This window comes from Dendropsophus ebraccatus, chromosome 6, assembly GCF_027789765.1.
Source record: "Dendropsophus ebraccatus isolate aDenEbr1 chromosome 6, aDenEbr1.pat, whole genome shotgun sequence".
Classification (NCBI taxonomy): Eukaryota; Metazoa; Chordata; class Amphibia; order Anura; family Hylidae; genus Dendropsophus; species Dendropsophus ebraccatus.
The window spans coordinates 14,238,816-14,254,327 of NC_091459.1; the positions used below are offsets into that span (position 1 = coordinate 14,238,816).

Below are 15,512 nucleotides of genomic sequence, written 5' to 3' on the forward strand. Positions count from 1 at the left end.
GCTTGTATAATCACAGCTTAAGAGATTCTGTCACTAGGTTTATTCCACCTTAACTGAGGGCACCATAACTAGTGACCAAAATGCTGAACAGCTCGATGTATTACTTACACTTACATCATTCTGTTCAGCTGTTCTCCTAATATGCAGGAAAATAGGATTCATGCCACACCCCTCCTCCCGCCCTCCAGCTGCTGGTTGACAGTTGACTGGCAGTTACCTATCCATGCTATGTATAGGCAATCAGCAGCTGGTGGGTGGAGTTTTCTGCTTCTCATGAATATCCAGGACTATTGAGCTCATGCACATAATGGAGAGGACTACTTATTGTCCATGTTATTCAGGAGGAGATCTCTGGATCAGCTGCACAGAACCAAGTAAGTGATACATCATTCTATTCAGCTTCTCTGTCATTAGTTTATGCCACCCTGAGATCGGACACCATAATCCTACAGACAGAGACTCTTTAATGAGATTCTTTTTTTAGCATGGTACATTACTTTGCAAAGTTATAAAATCGGTAAACTACCTCTAGAATTCTTTTCAGTGAGTCAACATAGTTTTTCTCGCTTTCCACAATCGACCCAAGAATGTATCTTCTCACAACCTATAAAAACAATTCACATTTTCAATACAGGTAATGTAAATCCTGGCTTAGTAGCCATTTAAATGCAATTTTCTTTTATCGTGATAATTAGTATTGTATTATACTTATGGTGCAAATGCCCTTTAACTTTCCTTTCTATTAACTAGATCAACAAACAACATATTAATAGGATAAATGCAATTCACAATTCCAATACATTGAAAATGCACTGTGATATTCCTCTAACGCAGGGGTAGGGAACCTTGGCTCTCCAGCTGTTGCAAAACTACAACTCCCATCATGCCTGGACAGCCAAAGCTAAAGCCAAGGTTCCCAACCCCTGGTCTAATGTTTATATAATACAGATCTACTTATGCCATAAACTATATAAAACTCATGCTTTGTTAAAGGGGTACTCTGGCGAAAATCTCTTAACTCCCCTACCCGACCGAGGACGTACAGTTACGCCCTTGGTCGTGAAAGGTTTAAAGGGGAACTCCTGTGAAAATCTTTTTCTTTCAAATCAACTGGTTTCAGAAAGTTATACAGATTTGTAATTTACTTTTATTTAAAAATCTCAAATCCCATACTTATCAGCTGCTGTATGTCCTTTCAGTTTGACACAGTGCTCTCTGCTGACACCTCTGTCCAAAACAGGAACTGTCCAAAGCAAGAAAGGTTTTTTGAATTTGCTTCTGCTCTGGACAGTTCCTAAAATGGACAGAGGTGGCAGCAGAGAGCACTGTGTCAGACTGAAAAGAAGACACTATTTCCTGCAGGACATACGGCAGCTGATAAGTACTGGAAGACTGGAGATTTTTAATTAGAAGTAAATTATAAAATCTATATAACTTTCTGAAACCAGTTGATGTGAAAGAGAAAGATTTTTACTTTAACATGTCAGTTCCAGGGTTAAATATATTCCATAAGGCTGGAACTCTCTGATATAGCCAGTACATTATAACACTGCTGTTCATCAACATCTCTGCAACCAGAACGTCCTGCTGTAGATGGAACCGCTCAACAATCAATCTTTATTCCCAACCGGAGATTCAGGTCTCCAAGAGGAATATGCCTCTGTTAGGGTATGTTCACACTAAGGAAGAGGCGAGGAATTTCTGCGGATTCCACTTGGAATTCCTCATCTATTCCATAGTGTGCACATACCCTTATAACAATGTTGCTGATTTCTTCTATAAGGGACTCTGAGAACTTATCGGGAGGAAATGATGTGTAACATTACCACCTCCCACTAACCCTCATTCAGCTTGTTCACACTGACTGCTGGAGGAACAGCATTACAAAGCAATGTGTTACAGAGCCAGCCGACCAGGGGGAGGGATGGATGAGCTCAACAAAGACGGAGGAATCCTTGACATTAATAAACTGAATAATGGCATGGAAAGTCAGGCCCTGGTGTTATGAGATATGCAGGATAGGGGTATGTGATTGGGGTATTCAGTGGGGGGCTTATTATACCATTACAGTAGGTAGCACATTTGCACTGCAGATAAAAACCATAAGGCTTTTATACCATGTTTATCCCAAAATAACACAGTGTCTATTATTACTTTTTGCTCACAAACATGAGCTAGGTCTTATTTTAAGGCGATGTCTTACTTTTCCATGAAGAAGAATTCACATGTCACAAACAGCAGGGACAAAGCGTACGGTATGGTGGCTTCCGACCACCAGGGGGAGCTCACCACAGCAAACGTGTACAGCACAGCAGGGACAGCATACGGTATGGCGGCTTCCGACCACCAGGGGGAGCTCACCACAGCTCACTTGTACAGCACAGCAGGGACAGAGAGTATGTTATGGCGGCTTCCGACCACTAGGGGGAGCTCACCACAGCACAGCAGGGACAGCATACGGTATGGCAACAGGCAGCGGGATAACGGCAGACTGTGTGCAGCTCTACATCTGGCTGTAGGGGACAGCAGGGATGGCGACAGGCAAGGGGCCTTTTAATGACTTGACTGAACATTTAGAAGTGACAGCCGCAGAAGGAAACATCGGAGTTGGTGGCAGGTGACGGTCTTCGTGTCCTGCAGTGGACGGTGAAGGTAGCGGACAATGGCGGCGGGCTAAAATGAATCAGTACTGCATGCCCTGGTGTTCTGTTCATCAGGCATGCCTCTAAACAAAAACTTTACTAGGTCTTACTTTCGGAGAAGGCCTTATATTTAGCAATTCATAAAAACCTCTACTAGGTCTTGGGGGAACAGGGTAGTTGTCAGTAAATAAGGCTAAACTAACAGGGTTCTTGGATAGTCTGTGGCAGTTTAGGAACTGGTCAGAGAACATTTTTTGTACCTTATTTTGAGAAATAGTTGTTGGTGTGCTGGAGGGAACTGGGCCCATTGTACAGATGACACTGGTGAATTCCAGTCATTTACCTCCTACATGAAACTATGTGGTTACACAGAAGAGGGGAGGCTTAAAATAGATCAAAATGCATCCATTTCTTTGATCAAAATAAATGCACACAAATGCATCCGTTTTTAATACATTTTGTGCATAAAACAGATGAAGAAAAAAGAAAGAAACAATTCCAAATATGCACTGTGAACCCAGCCTTAGGAAATAAAAAGAAAAAAAAAACCTGTTCAGCCAGTCGGAACGGGAAGAAGGACAGATAGATGGATAGGGAATCTCTCTGGTGCCAGAGAAATAAGAAAAATGCTTTCTTTAAAATAAAACCTATTTAAAGCAAAATCCTGATGTTGTTCATCTCATACATGGGATGTGAGTTTAGCCTTACACATAGCCATGTGCTGATCTATATTGTCCACTAGATGGCAGTCTCAACAAAACAATGCAGAATGAATCCTCTCTAGTACAACTGCATAGCTAATACAGTGCTTACACATACAGTGATAGATTAATATGTACACTTATAATAAGTTATAGTACAAGTATTACATAAACCAGAAGAGCATGGTGTACCTGCTGCTGGGTTAGTCCTTCTGGCATTGGGGACATGATGGCCTCTGTATGCACACAGTCTACGTCTATGAATAAATTTAACTCTTCATCCTCGATACAGGCCGATTTACGGTCTAAAATCCAAAGGTAAAAAATAAATCAATAGCTTTTATTCAACATAACAAAAAAATAATAAAAAAAATAAATAAATTATTATATATATATATATATATATATATATATATATATATATATATATATATATATAAAATATTTTTTATTGTTTGTATGAGACCTTATGTATACTTTACTCTCTATGTATACACTGGTACAAAAGAACTAGAGAGGTGTCCACCCATAAATAGAAAGTATTCCGCAATGACAGCCGACACATCCCATTATCAGTAACCACCTATTGTGTTTGTAGTATTAAAGGGGTTGTTCACCCCCAAAAAAATTCTTTCAAATAAAATCGTGCCAAAAAGTGTTAAAGGTTTGTAATCTACTTTTAATAAAATATCCCTAGTCTTCTAGTACTTATCAGCTGCTGTATGTCCTGCAGGTAGTGGTGTATTCTTTCCAGTCTGAAGAGCAGAAGAGGTTTTCTATGGGGATTTGCTGCTGCTCTGGACAGTTCCTGACAAGGGCAGAGGTGGCAGCAGAGAGCACTGTGTCAGACTGGAAAGAATACACCACTTCCTGCAAGACATACAGCAGCTGATAAGTACTGGAAGACTTGAGATTTTTTAATAGAAGTAAATTACAAATCTCTGGCACTTTCTGGCACCAGTTGATTTGAAAGAATTTTTTTATTTTTTTTTTGCTGAACTACCCCTTTAACTCCTAGCAGATAATTCAGTGAATTCATTGACTGTACCATGTAAAATAAAGGATTTGGTTCGGATGTAGGATCGGCCCTTCTTCACTGCAGCCTTGGTCTTCTCCAGGCCGTCTTTGGTGCCCTCCTTTGCGGCCTTCATCAGTCTCTGCACCTACATGACACAGCACAATACAGGTAGGTTAGACATGGTAACACACACAGAGTCTATGACGACGTACATGCAGCTCATGCACTACAAGCTCCAGTAACTCGGGCTACATCACCTTGAGTTCATGTTTGTGTTTTAACTGTTGGATCTCTACTCCTCCCACTTTGTTTGCCACCAAATCTTTCATCTTTTTCTCGTAGTGCTGTTTTATACGTGTTAGGTCCTGAGAAAGCTATACGGAAAAATATATAGTATCATCTTGGTGAATAAAGATGGAACAATGTAAAGGAGCCATTGAACAGTCTAGGTTACCTATAGAATCTATAGTTCTAAAGGGATGCAACATATTTAGGCTATGTTCACATGACGTTCAAAAAAAGAGAAAAAGGCGTCCACTTTTTCTAATTAAAAAGACGTCTGTTTTTGCCGCAATTTTAATTGACTTGCAATGCATTGAAGTCAATGGGATGACGGACGTCCAATGCACAGTGTATAAAATAATGGACGTTGTCTGCCCAGAGGTAAAAATAACAATCAGGACAACTATTTTTGGACGTCTTTTGCAAACAGTGGACGTTATTTTCACAAGCAGTTTTTCTTTTTTCACCGTTTTTACTTGTAAATTCAATGGACTTTTCAATTAAAGACACATCCAAAGGCCGATCAGTCCACCTGACCTAGAATAATGCAGCAGCAGCCGTCACTGCACTGACAGACGGCCAAACAGCGAAATGACGTCCATCAAAAACGGAGAGGAAAAAACGTAGTGGGAACATAGGCATACAGTGTGTGCATTCATCCGCAAGTAACAGCTGGGACCGGGAGTCTCTAACAGGACAGGCAATTGGATCTATACAGCACATCAGAAGATGATCACTTTTGACAACCTGACCTCTTTTAGGGTATGTTCACACTGAGGAACAGGCGGGGAATTGAAGAGGAAAGTTTCTGCTTGAAATTTCCTCTTCTTCAGCTCGGGCAGAATAGGCGTGGAATTCTAGAAAGTATTTGAGCAGAATGCACGCAGAAAGCGGAAATTTAATATAGGATTTCTCTAGGTCAGGGGTAGAGAACCTTGACCCTTCAGCTGTGTCAAAACTACAACTCCCATCGTGTCTGGACAGCAAAAGCTTGAGCTCTAGAGGAATCCGCCCAAAGAATTGACATGTCAATTCTTTGGGCAGGAAGCAGCTCTGCGGCTGAAAATTATGCGGGTAAATTCCACCTTGTGAACAACAGAGCGGAAATCCCATTGAACACAATAGGGCATGGCAATGTTAAAGATGAACTGTCAGTCCGGCTGCCGGGGCAGAGCCCGCCCGACCCCCCGGTGGAACCCCGCATACTTTATCCTTCCAGAAAGTTCTGCTCCTGGACCGGGTCCCAGGGTGGAGAAGTCGCCGCCTGAAGCTGTGCGCGCGGGGCTCCACCGGGGGGCTTCTCCCCCATTGTGCACAAATATTCTGCTTTATTTGGTGTTAATTCCGCATGTCATGCGGGGGATCTGACCACTGGAATCTCACTCACCCCTATAGATGGGGAATAAGTGCTGAGGCCACTTCACTGTCTTTCCTTGCACAGCAGCACCCTGCGCCCCAGACATCAGTATCTCAGCTCTGGAAAAATCTTTTTCTTTTAAATCAGCTGCTGTCAGAAAGTTATTTAGATTTGTCATTTACTTCTATTAAAAAATCTCCAGTTTTCCCATACTTATCAGCTGCTGTATGTTGTGCAGGAAATGTTGTTTTATTTTCAGTCTGACACAGTGCTCTCCTCTGACATCTCTGGCTGAAACAGGAACTGTCCAGAGCAGGAGAGGTGTTTTATAGGGATTCTGATAGAAAGCCTCTCTTACTCTGGAGAGTTCCTGTGAGCAGAGAGCACTGTATCAGACTGAAAATAAAAAAACACTTCCTGCAGGACATACAGCAGCTGATAAGTATGGGAAGACTGGAGATTTTTTAATAGAAGTAAATTACAAATCTATATAACTTTCTGAAAACAGTTGATTTGAAAGAAAAAGATTTTCGCTGGACAACCCCTTTAAGTGGGCGTGAAGCCAACCTGATAGAAGATTTATGCAGTGAGAAGGAGGGTAACACACTTGAGAGCAGGTGACTGGGTTGTGTCAGTCACCTCCAGTTTCTGTATATGGAGGCGCAGCAACTCTGTAGAGCAAATGGCTACTCTGTCAGGAAACTGAGCATGAGGACTGAAGTGCCCCGGGGATATGTGCAGGTTTGGTAGGTTTTAAGGGGTTAAAAATACATGACAACCCATAGGGCGGAATACCTCCTCAAACAGCGATGTTTTCCTAGTCTTTGGGCAGAACATGTTTCTAATGGAAAAATAAATCTCTATGAACTGGATTATCACTCAAGATGTGTACAGGAATTCAGTGAGACATTCCTCCAGTAATACATCATTCCTTGGCCTTAAAAGGCAGACTCCGTAATCCTATCCCATAACCTGCACAGGACAACAATGGAAGTACAGTATACAGGGAATAATGGTATAGTATACAGCAGACGCCAAGGGGGTCCAGCTTAGAAAAAGAAAATATATATTTATATACATATTAATAATAAATATATATATATATATATATATATATATATATATATATATATAAAAATATATGTATATATACTCACACACACACACCTATACACACGTTTAGCATCAGGTCTGTAATATGGAGAAATTCTTTCTAATGTCACAGTAGAAATTCTGAAATTCTGCTCTGCAAGGAACTTTGCCTGGGGGGTTGGCTCTCAGTAAGAATGGCTTTTTTTTTTTTTTTTTACAGATCATGCCTTAAAGTGTCACTGTTGTTTAAATTTTTTTGCAGAAATCAATAGTACAGGCGATTTTAAGAAGCTTTGTAATTGGGTTTATTAGCGGAAAAATGTATTTTTATCATGAAAAAGCAGTTTGAAGCTCACCCTACTGTCTTATGGTTTTCTTATGGAGAGGGGAGGGTTGGAGAGAGATGAGGCACCAAAACAGGACAACAAAGAGTTAATTTACAGCTACATCACCGGCTATCTCCTCTGAAGTCAGCACTGACCTCTCTGACCTCTGAATACCGGCTTTCAAACAGCTCCCGCTCTCTACTGGCAACTGATCCCCCTCCTCCCCCCTCCCCTCTCCATAGATTACACAGGGCTCGACTGATGTAAAAGAGTCGAGACTTCCTGATAATGAGCAGTGAATGAGAGAGGGGGGGGGAGGGGGACCTGGGGAAAGGCTTTTTGAATGCAGATAATGGCAGATTCGCCTAATAAACCCAATTACAAAGTGTCTTAACATCGCCTGGACTATTGATCGCTGCAAAAAAAAAAAAAATATATTACAGTGACACTTTAAAGTGGTAGTTCACAAAAAAAAATTCTTTCAAATAAACTGGTGCAAGAAAGTGACAGACAGTTGTAATTTATTTTTATTAAAAATCTTAAGTCTTCTAGTACATATCAGCTGCTGTATGTCTTTAAGGAAGTGGTGCATTCTCTCCAGTCTCTCACAGTGCTTTCTGCTGCCACCTCTGTCCATGTCAGGAACTGTCCAGAGCAGTAACAAATGCCCATAGAAAACCTCTCCTGCTCTCCAGACTAGAAAGAATACACCACCTCCTGCGGGACACACAGTAGCTGATAAGTACTGGAAGACTTAAGATTTTTAAATAGAAGTAAATTACAAATCTCTGGCACTTTCTGGCAACACTTGATTTGAAAGAAAAAAAAAATGGTGAACTATCCCTTTATCCACCATAAACTATGCAAAAACTGGACACTGTAGTTCCTGATAACTGATCAATCAGATGTGGCTGTTTACTAGCTGCAGATACATGGTCGTCTCCAGGTCCAAGTAAAACTTCCCACTGCTGTGTGTGTTAAAGTATATAATAATATTATTAATAATAATAATAATAATAATAATAATAATAATAATAATAATAATAATAATAATTATATATATATACACACACACACACACACACACACACACACACACACATACACACATCCCATATCCTATAAGGAATTCCTTACTGGTGGTCTCTCCAGACAACTCGGCTTTAGGTACAGACAAAAAAACAAAACAACATAAAGTGCAGCAGCAACCCACAGGTGTAAGGGCTTACCGTATATACTTCTCCCAGCGTACACACGGTAAACACCTGCTCCGTAGATATTAAAAAGTGAGGATCTTAGCAAACTGTTTGATCAAACAGAGTGTACCATGCCGCCACGTTAAGGCGTCCCCAGAGACATGGAAACTACTCTAGTATTTTCACACTATCAATGGCCTCTCCTGGGCTGAATAAGCCTACAACTGGCCAGATAGGAGCCAAATGATCTCTTTTATAGCACCCTTGGGACCTGCGGTGTGAACAGAGTCATAGATATGCTGCCAAATTTTCACTTTTTCTGTGGAATGTGGGGTGTGTGGCTACCTCCTGTTGGCCTGCACTCCGCCCATGTCCCAAGGCTGCTATAAAAGAGATCATTTGGCTCCTATCTTATTCAGCCCAGGAGAGGCCATTGTTAGTGTGAAAATACTAGAGTAGGGTCCATGTCTCTGAGGACGCCTTAACGTGGCGGCATGGTACACTCTGTTTGATCAAATAGTTTGCTAAGATCATCACTCTTTAATATCTACAGAGCAGGTGTTTACCGTGTGTACGCTGGAAGGAGTATATACGGTAAGCCCTTACACCTGTGGGTTGCTGCTGCACTTTTTGTTTTTTGGTCTCTACTTAAGCAACTAGCGTGCAACCTGCAGTGTGAACAGAGTCATAAATGTGCTGCCAAATTTTCCCTTTTTTTTAACTCAGCTTTAGGTGTCTCCATTGCAGATTTTATCTAAAAAAAAAAAAAAAAAAAAGACAATATAGTACAGGACGCAGCACTATATCATCTGTTTAAGTCAATGAGGTCAACATTTGTGTCTGACGTAAAAGTGATCCACCAGCTTAGTTTTTTAAAGCATACCCGTCATTGTGAAAGATTTTTAAAACCTGGATGGTTTTGTTGGACTATGCTTTCAAGCCATACAGGAACAAGAGACTATACAGCCATAGGGACTCATGGGTTGTTTACTGTGGTCCAAAAATTCCAGGGGGGGGTAATGTCAACGGCATAATGCAGAATGCTGACCAATCACTTAGGGACCCATTGGACCTGGTGAAGAGGAAGTGGGAGGGGGATGTGGGGCAGATCTCATCAGAGGAGTGGGAGGCTATTGGGGCGTTGGTTCACAATTTCCACCCCAGTAGATTGAATAAACAAAAATGATACTACCACATTGTTACTGTCGAGCCGATTCTAATGGTTTATTTCATTACTCATACAGTCACTCGGTTTCAGAGACATACTGCTTTCTTACAGTATGCAAATAGGCTAGTCTAGCAATGGAGATGGGCCCGACGCTGGATTCAGTGTAAGAACATACTTACAGATAGTTAACTTCGACAAGTTCCAACTCTATAACTTCTGATATATTTTATAGCCCTGTGTGTATATGTCTTGGGAAGTGTAAAATATATACAAGAGAATAGGATTCTGGCCACACCCCTCCTTCGCCCTCCAGCTGCTGATTGACAGGTGACTGTCTATACAAAGCCTGGATAGATAACTGCCAATCAGCAGCTGGTGGGCGGAGTTTTCTGTTTCTCATAAATATCTAGGACTACTGAGCTCATGCACATAATGGAGAGGACTACTTATTGTGCATGTTATTCAGGAGGAGATCTCTGGATCAGCTGCACAGAACAATGTAAGTGATCTATCATTCTGTTCAGCTTCTCTGTCACTAGTTTATACTACCCTGAGAAAGGACACCATAATCCTACTGACAGAGTGCTTTGAATTTCCCAACAGATACATATTCCAAAGATTGCTGACTGTGGCCAACGCTGCAGATCCTGCAGATGCCAAACGCCAGTTCTTAGCAGCTTTTTTAAAGTCATCTGGATAAATATGGTTTTCATTTGAATGGGTTCACAAGTTCAGTGAATAGATTCTTGGCCCCCACTTTCTCTGCCTCGCCACACATTCTGCTTGTTTTACTGCACACAAAAAGTGATACAAACCTCGATGTCCCAGCTCCTGCAGTGTGAGGGGGTCTATGGCAGTGCAGTACCGGTACGCACCACTAGTATACAACATATGGAACAGAAGTGACACATTCTAAAGACTATGGCTGTGCAATAAATTGTTTAATGGAGAGGTCTGGTGAAAATTTTTATTAAAAGTATTGTATTAACTCCCAAAAGTTATACAAATCACCAACATACACTTATTATGGGAAATGCTTATAAAGTGCTTTTTTCCCTGCACTTACTACTGAATCAAGGCTTCACTTCCTGGATAACATGGTGATGTCACTTCCTGGATAACATGGTGATGTCACTTCCTGGATAACATGGCGATGTCACTTCCTGGATAACATGGCGATGTCACTTCCTGGATAACATGGCGATGTCACTTCCTGGATAACATGGCGATGTCACTACCCGACTCCCAGAGCTGTGCGGGCTGTGGCTGCTGGAGAGGATGATGGCAGGGGGACACTGAGGGACACAGGGCACTGGAGGGACACTAAGCATCCCTCTGCCATCATCCTCTCCAGGACCAACAGCCCGCACAGCTCTTGGAGTTGGGTCGTGACATCACCATGTTATCCAGGAAGTGACATCCCCATGTGATCCAGGAAGTGAAGCCTTGATGCAGTAGTAAGTGCAGGGAAATAAAACACTTTATAAGCATTTCCTATAATAAGTGTATATTGGTGATATGTATAACCTTTGGGGGACAATACAATACTCTAATAAAAAATTTTCACTGGACTTCTCGTTTAAGGGGTGGTTCAGCAAAAATGTTTTTCTTTCAAATCAACTAGTGCCACAGATTTGTAATTTACCTGTATTAAAAAATCTCCAGTCTTCCAGCACTTATAAGCTGCTACTGTATATGTCCTGAAGAAAGTGAAGTATTCCTTCCAGTCTGGAGAGCGGGAGAGGTTTTCTATGGGGATCTGCTGCTGCTCTGGACAGTTCCTGACATGGACAGAGGTGGCAGCAGAGAGCACTGTGTCAGACTGGAAAGAATACACCACTTCCTGCAAGACATACAGCAGCTGATAAGTACTGGAAGATTGAAGATTTTTAAATAGAAGAACATTGAAAATCTCTGGCACTTTATAAACCAGTTGATTAGAAAGTTTTTTTTTTTTTTTTGCTGAATTACCCTTTTAATGTACTGATCTAATGCTCCCTTTGTAAACATACAATATATACATAATTGAATGATATAAAAGCTTAGAAGCAAACAGTAAGGAGCATACATTTCTGAGCAGCCAGAGTGACATTTGTGCATTGATTTTAGCAGCTGTGTAGCATGTAATGTAGTAAAGAGATGCTGGGTGCTGTGTTTATAATCCTCGGCATTGAAGTTCAGCACATTAGCCCAGCTTGTTAGCTCATGTTATAGTGAGAAGAATGAACATACTATTATTAACTGCATGATCACATAAAGAAACACATATCAATGGAACACAGAGCTAGGTCTACAGTACGTTTCTGCAATCTATTTTTTTTTTCATCTGTTTTTGCAAAAAAAAACCAAAAAAAAACTGATGGTAAAACTGATGCATTTGTGTGCATCTGTTTTTTCATTTACTTCCATAATAAAAGAAAAAAAAAAAAAAAAGGATCAAAACGCATCAGTTTTTTTTTAACACACAAAAATAGGGTCAAGTACGTTTTTGTGTACGTAAAAAAAAATAAGTGCGTTTTGATCCATTTTTTTTTTTTTTTAAATAATGTAAGTCAATGGAAAAACAGATAGAAACAGATGCACACAATTGCATCTCCATCCGTTTTTTGGGGAAAAAAAGATGAGAAAAATGGATTGCAAAAACGTAGTGTGAACCCGGCCTAAACCATTAACGCTTGCAAACGAGATCGTTAACTTGAAATCTTTCACACATATTACATATTATGGTGCGTTTACACACAGAGATTTATCTGACAGATTTTGGAAGCCAAAGCCAGGAATGGATTTGAAAAGAGGATAGATCCCAGTCTTTCCTTTATGACCTGATCCCTATTTATAGTCTGTTCCTGGTTTGGGCTTCAAAGATCTGTCAGATAAATCTGTCTGTGTAAACGCACCATAAGTCATATTCATTAGTTATGATGGTTACTACGATCGTTTACTCCATCTGATCCCGGCGAATGAAGGAACGATGTGGAATTACACCGAACTATTAGTGAACAAATGCGGAATTACAGTGAACACCTAACAATGATTTTGGTGTCAGCATCAAACAAATGACGCACAATTTCTTTTTGGTCGTGTGGTCGTTGCCTGCATTTACACAAAACAATGATTATTGTTATATTGTTCGAATTTAAACAATTTGCACGATAATCGCAACGTGTAATAAGACCATAAATCTCCCCCAATGTCTTTTTTCAGAAAACAGTTTTTGTAAGGTTTTTTTTCCACCAATATTTTTGCCAAAGATTCATAAAGAATAGGAAATAGTAAGGAAGGAATTCCTGGAACAGCGCTGGAGGGCATCGGGGTAGCAGGGAGAGGTAAGAATAGCTGCTTTATTGTTTTCTTATCATCACTGCAGCGTGATATCGTACATATTATACTGTAAGTCTATGGACGCCATTCTCGCAGCGGAATAAAAATCTACTGTAATAATGAAGTATCATAGGCTTCACTGGTAATCATTATTGCAGTGGATTTCACTGAGAAACTTGCGGAGTGAAATCCGTTTTGATGCAGTACGTGTGAAGGGACCCTGATAAATGAGACACTCTCACGCACAGATATACAATTTTTTTTTTTAAGTTTACATTTTTTTATATGGGATGGGGGAGGAATTTGTACTTTTATTACTGGAGAGTTTTTGTTATATTTTTATAAACATTTTTTATTTGTATACGCCAGCAAAAACATTTGTCTTTCAAATCAACTGTGTTAGAAAGTTATATAGATTTGTAATTTACTTCTATTAAAAATTCTCAAGTCTTCCCGTACTTATCAGCTGCTGTATGTCCTGCAAGAAGTGGTATATTCTTTCCAGTCTGACACAGTGCTCTCTGCTGCCACCTCTGTCCAAGACAGAAACTGTCCAGAGCAGGAGAGGTTTTCTATGGGGATTTGCTGCTGCTCTGGACAGTTCCTGACATGGACAGAGGTGGCAGCAGAGAGCACCCCTTTCTACTGGGCATACAGCAGCAGATAAGTATGTGACGACTTGAGATTTTTAAATAGAAGTAAATTATAAATCTATATAACTTTCTGAAACCAGTTGATTTGAAATAAATTTTTGCCTGAATACCCCTTTATTTTTCCCTTGGGAAATTTCACTAACAATCATTAGACTGCTAATACTGTTTCATGCAATGTTATAGCATTAGATGGATCAGTTACATTGGTTGTTTGCTAGCCAGAGCCTATTAGCAGAGACTCTTCGGCAGCAATCCCATTGAAGGGGGGGTACCGATCAAACATCAGACAAGTGAGGCCCCTTTCATTTAGACATTTAAATGCTGCGATCACTATTGGTTGCCGTATTTAAATGGCTAAATGACTGGCACCAGCGGGAATGCTGGTGTCAGTCATTAGCCATGGACATCCCCATTCCTTGTAAATACCCTGGGTATGTCATTTATCAGGATTGTACCAGTCATAGGAAGAGGTCACCCAGGTCCCTTTTTTTAAACAGGTTCCCTTTAACATAGAAGGTAATCAACTAAATGATGGGCAATAAAATGGCGCACTTACGTGTCTCTTGCTGCCTCCTCTGAGGAAAGAGTTAGGGACTCCGTGCTTGGACTCAGAGTCACTCTGCTCTTCATAGCTTTCAAATTCACTAGAACTCCATCCATAATCCAAAGAGCTGTTCCCAGCCTCCTCTCCGTTCTCCACATCATCATAAATCATCTCATCAGGATCTGAAAACAATATGGAGGTATCAGACGATGGTTCAGGGAGACGGAAATGGTCGACTAAAATATTAAACTTGACTGCTAACATAAAGGGACTATAGCCGTATCAGAAAACTTGTACTGTAATCAAGCCCATATATACATGTCTGAGGATATGTCCCTAGTGTGACCCTCTTTCTGATACAAAGACACTATACTTAGTACTGTCATTTAAAGGGTTTGTTCAACATTTTTTTTTCTTTTAAATCAACTTCTGCCAGAAAAAGCTAGAAATTTGTAATTTCCTTTTATCAAAAAATATAAAGTCTTCCCATACTTATTAGATGCTGTATGCCCTGTAGGAAGTGGCATATTCTTTCCAGTCTGAAGAGCAGGAGAGTTTTTCTATGGGGATTAGCTGCTGCTCTGGACAGTTACTGCCATGAGCAGAGGTGGCAGCAGAGAGCACTGTGTCAGACTGCAAAGAATACAGCACTTCCTGCAGGACATACAGCAGTTGATAAGTACTGGGAGACGTGATAGTTTTTAATAGAAGTAAATTACAAATCTTTATAACTCTCTGAAAACAGTTAATTTGAAAGAAGAAAAAAAAAAACAAAAAAAAAAACTGGTGAACAAGCGCTTTAACAAAATTACATTACGATTGTTTCATTGGTCAGGGTCTGGGTGTTCCGACCCCAACCATTCGCTAGAATGTTCCAGGAGAAGTGCTTAGCTAAGCCCTTCTCTCCCTGACTCACTATAGGATTCTAGGTCTATGACACCTGTCTCCCACACCGAGGGATGTACTTAGCCAAGTGCTTCTCCTGGTTAGTTTCAGTAAACAGCCATACCCTGAACAATCTCTTTTGTTTTTGAAAAGATAAGCCGCCATCAGAGGCATTTTGCAGTGTTTTACCTCCCTTTTCCCTATACAAAACACAATGAACACTCAGCCGACAACTATTGAAGGTGTATGGCCATTCTTAGGTCACTGACACACTATGCAGCCAAGCACTAGTAATCATATGTGGTTTCCCAGCAGGTACAGGAGAAG

The 15,512-nt window shown here is 40.6% G+C and overlaps 1 protein-coding gene across 2 annotated transcripts in view; it reads right to left on the reverse strand.

The window, feature by feature from the left end:
• ARHGEF10 (Rho guanine nucleotide exchange factor 10) overlaps window positions 1-15,512 on the reverse strand; it is a 109,465-nt gene that overhangs the window by 50,093 nt on the left and 43,860 nt on the right. For both annotated transcript variants that reach the window (XM_069974529.1, XM_069974528.1), the window contains exons 8-12: window positions 14,313-14,482; window positions 4,619-4,735; window positions 4,392-4,506; window positions 3,536-3,648; window positions 527-604 (exon numbers count right to left, since the gene is read on the reverse strand). In XM_069974529.1, the coding sequence (XP_069830630.1) occupies window positions 527-604; window positions 3,536-3,648; window positions 4,392-4,506; window positions 4,619-4,735; window positions 14,313-14,482 (593 nt within the window). The remainder of the gene's footprint in view (window positions 1-526; window positions 605-3,535; window positions 3,649-4,391; window positions 4,507-4,618; window positions 4,736-14,312; window positions 14,483-15,512) is intronic.